The sequence below is a fragment of the Wasmannia auropunctata genome, unplaced genomic scaffold (genome assembly GCF_000956235.1).
Source record: "Wasmannia auropunctata unplaced genomic scaffold, wasmannia.A_1.0 LD319912.1, whole genome shotgun sequence".
Classification (NCBI taxonomy): domain Eukaryota; kingdom Metazoa; phylum Arthropoda; class Insecta; order Hymenoptera; family Formicidae; genus Wasmannia; species Wasmannia auropunctata.
The window spans coordinates 153,995-157,152 of record NW_012042978.1 but is presented as its reverse complement, the minus strand read 5'-3'; the positions used below and the strand labels follow the sequence as shown (position 1 = coordinate 157,152).

The 3,158-nt window shown below is 42.7% G+C and overlaps 1 protein-coding gene across 1 annotated transcript; it reads left to right on the top strand.

The window, feature by feature from the left end:
- The first annotated feature begins 300 nt into the window (after positions 1-300).
- Positions 301-3,037, top strand: LOC105460543 (homeobox protein prospero-like). Its single transcript, XM_011706996.1, has 2 exons — positions 301-525; positions 1,331-3,037. Exons 1-2 carry the CDS (start codon positions 385-387, stop codon positions 1,508-1,510), a joined length of 321 nt encoding a protein of 106 aa, XP_011705298.1. The 5' UTR covers positions 301-384; the 3' UTR covers positions 1,511-3,037.
- Positions 3,038-3,158: the final 121 nt, after the last annotated feature.

Sequence of the window (3,158 nt, the reverse complement as noted above, 5' to 3'; positions counted from 1 at the left end):
TTTATATTGTAATTATGCGAAATATTTAAATGCTTATATTTAAATATGCGCATTATACTTTTCTTTTTTAAATAAAATTATATAATATATAAATGTAAATCAGTCTGTTTTTTTTTATAATACTAATGTTGTTCTATTAAGAGTAACTGAAAATAAAGATTCGTTACTTTTTAAGTAACTGTAACTGTAACATGTTACTTTTCAGAGTCGGTAACTTGTAACTAGTTACTTTCACAAAGTAATTTTCGTTAACCCTGCCGAATCGTTATACATAAATATTCAAATTGTATCAAGTGTATCGCATTTCTGCGGACGAAACGATATCTGCGTTTGTCTAACCGTGCGCTTTTCTTACTGCGTTTCAGGGAGTTCTACTACATCCAAATGGAGAAATACGCGAGACAAGCAGTTTCGGAGGGCGTGAAGAACGTCGAGGATCTCCGAGTCGGTGGCGACTCCGAAATCTACCGGGTTCTCAACCTTCACTACAACCGTAATAACCACATTGAGGTATGGGGTCCCCAGGTGCGCAACACGAACACGCACACGCTGCATTTTGTTTTATTTTCCTATCGATATATTATTTCGCGAGTCGAGAGAAAAGAAGATGAGCATGTATATCTTCGCCTTCACAGAGTGACGTCGGGTCAATCGTCGAACAATCGCGGGTTTTTACGAGATTAAGCTTTCGGTGTTAGTATTTATTATCGTACGTTTACATAAAATATTTCACGTGCGTCTTTGTGCGTTCATTGTAACTGATTGTGTTATGCACGTTTTTATCATAAAAAGTATATACGTAAGATATTTATTGCCTGATTAGGTATCAAAATGAGAGATTCTACTTGTGGCAGTATTAATTGAAGGACTCAGTGTACATGCGAGAAATTTAATCTGCCCTTTTAACATAAATAAACAGATCAATCTCAACGCTGAAGAAAATAAAATTTACATAAAATTTCCTCAGTCTTAAATTGCATATGATGTTTCTATTGTAGTTTCAATTAATTCAATTAATTGTTGATTAACCTTCAATTAATAATCGATTAACAGTAATTTAGTATTACTTTAATAAAGTGTGTAACATTGTGCTTTTCTCATATTTATATGACGATAGATAATTTGGAGTAAATAGAACAAAAAATATATAAAGAGTACGTTGAAAATTAAAGGAGAATTATTATTATCAACAAAGTTTCGTATTATTCGCAACGTCGCATGTCGTGACGATTCACCATGACGTTTCTTGTTGTGTAAAAATATTTTGCCAGTATGTGCTTAGCTATCGCAGTGCAACCGCTAAACGCTAACGGTAGCGTGGAACTTTCAGGTACCCACCAACTTCAGGTACGTTGTGGAGCAGACGTTGAAAGAGTTTTTCAAAGCGATCCAGGGCGGCAAGGACTCCGAGCAGAGCTGGAAGAAGTCCATCTACAAGGTGATCTCGAGACTGGACGACCCGGTGCCGGAGTACTTCAAGAGCCCGAACTTCCTGGAGCAGCTCGAATGAATCAGGAGGTCGCGTGGCTCTTGCTCTTCGTGGTGCGCGGGCTCGCCCGCGCTCGTCGGCTTCCGAAACTAATCAGGAAACGACCAAAAACGAGGGAGGATCGGCATCCGCCAGGAGGTACACGTCCTTCGCGTAGTGCGTGTTCAGGTATCCTTAAATAACATATCGCAAAAACGAACGAGGGCTAGGAAGGGAGAGAGAGAGAGAGAGGAGACAACACGGACAGAGCCAAGGAGACGGAGGCACCATCGACGTCCGTGGCCGACGTCAAGATGCCAACGAAGGATCAGGCTGTGACTGAAATCACGAAATCAAACAGGAAAGACGGGAAGAAGCGTACCGCATATACACATGTGCACACGCATGAACACACACATATACATAGGCATACGTCCATTGAAAAAAAAAAAATAAAAAAGTAACAAATACTGCGAATCTACGGCTGACGAAAAAAAAAACTTCGACAGTCGCCAAGTGTCGAACGCTCATCGACGTTCCTCTTGTTTCAACCGAGAACGAGCACGAGAAGGTGATTCCTGGGACACGAGACGAAGAAGCACGACGAAATGCGTGGTCAACGAAACGGCGAGAATAGAATTTTAGCGTCGATTTTGTCCGATCTGTTTGTAATGTAGAGTATAATTACTTCGTGTTTACCGCCTAATTTTACATCACACGATAAGAATAGGGATTATTTAAAAGAGACGATAACACTGCTGGGGTTGTACTCACAGAGAAAGGGATGGAGACTTTCGAGAAAACGTTTGCGAGCATATCCAAAGATTGACTTTTAAGTCTCGTGCGTCGCGCGGCGATTCCTCCTCTGGTTCTGGAAACGAGACCCGGAAGCGGAATCCTCGCCGACCGGGAAGCGACGCGGGACGAGAGCAGCGTCTCCCGTCCCGCGCCGTTTCCGCGGAGAAAACAGTTTGGTGGATGAGGAGAAAACCTTGCGCCAAGACCATTTCGGATAATCCTACTTTGAACTCTGCAAGTAGCTTCGGTTTCGCGAAGATCGATGCTCCCCGATAAAATTCTGAAGAAATTGAGACTTCTTATCGCCGAATGAACACCGCAATGGCGATTCATACCTCGATAAGAGGGCACCTTTGCTGCAATCTATAGCACACACACACCCACACACACACGCAAACACACAGACACACCCACATACACACACACACACACACACATGCTTTCTTCTTTCTTTCAGGAAAAGTAAAATCTCCGATGCATTAAGTTGAAAGAACATGAGGTTCTTCCTCGATGCTTACCGTCAACCAGAAATAAGTCACCAATCTTTTCCTAGACTGTATATTAATGAGTTTCACACCGCGTTATAACCGATCAACCGAGATTCGAGATCGACGTGAAAATGCTTGGCTGAACTGAAATTATACTGCGCGTGAGAATCGGAATAAGAAACACGGCGCGAGGAAAAACTGGAGATCGTGCGCGCATCGAATACCAAAGAATCGACTTCGCGAGAACGAAACGCGTAACGTCGCATGAGCAATCGAGCGACCGCGCTCATAGCGATTACCGCACAAAGAAACCTGTTCCTACTCTGCCGAGGAGGAGATTCACTCCTCCCGTCTTTATTTTTTTCGTTCTCCCGCATCCCTTCCGCTTTTCCTTCCCCCCCCCC

What these genes read in the sequence shown, in the direction of transcription:
- LOC105460543 (XM_011706996.1), top strand. Translation starts at nt 385, where the DNA reads ATGGAGAAATACGCGAGACAAGCAGTTTCGGAGGGCGTGAAGAACGTC. An exon ending in TTGAGGTATGGGGTCCCCAG is followed by an intron (nt 526 to 1,330) that starts GTGCGCAACACG and finishes TGGAACTTTCAG; the next exon opens with GTACCCACCAACTTCAGGTA.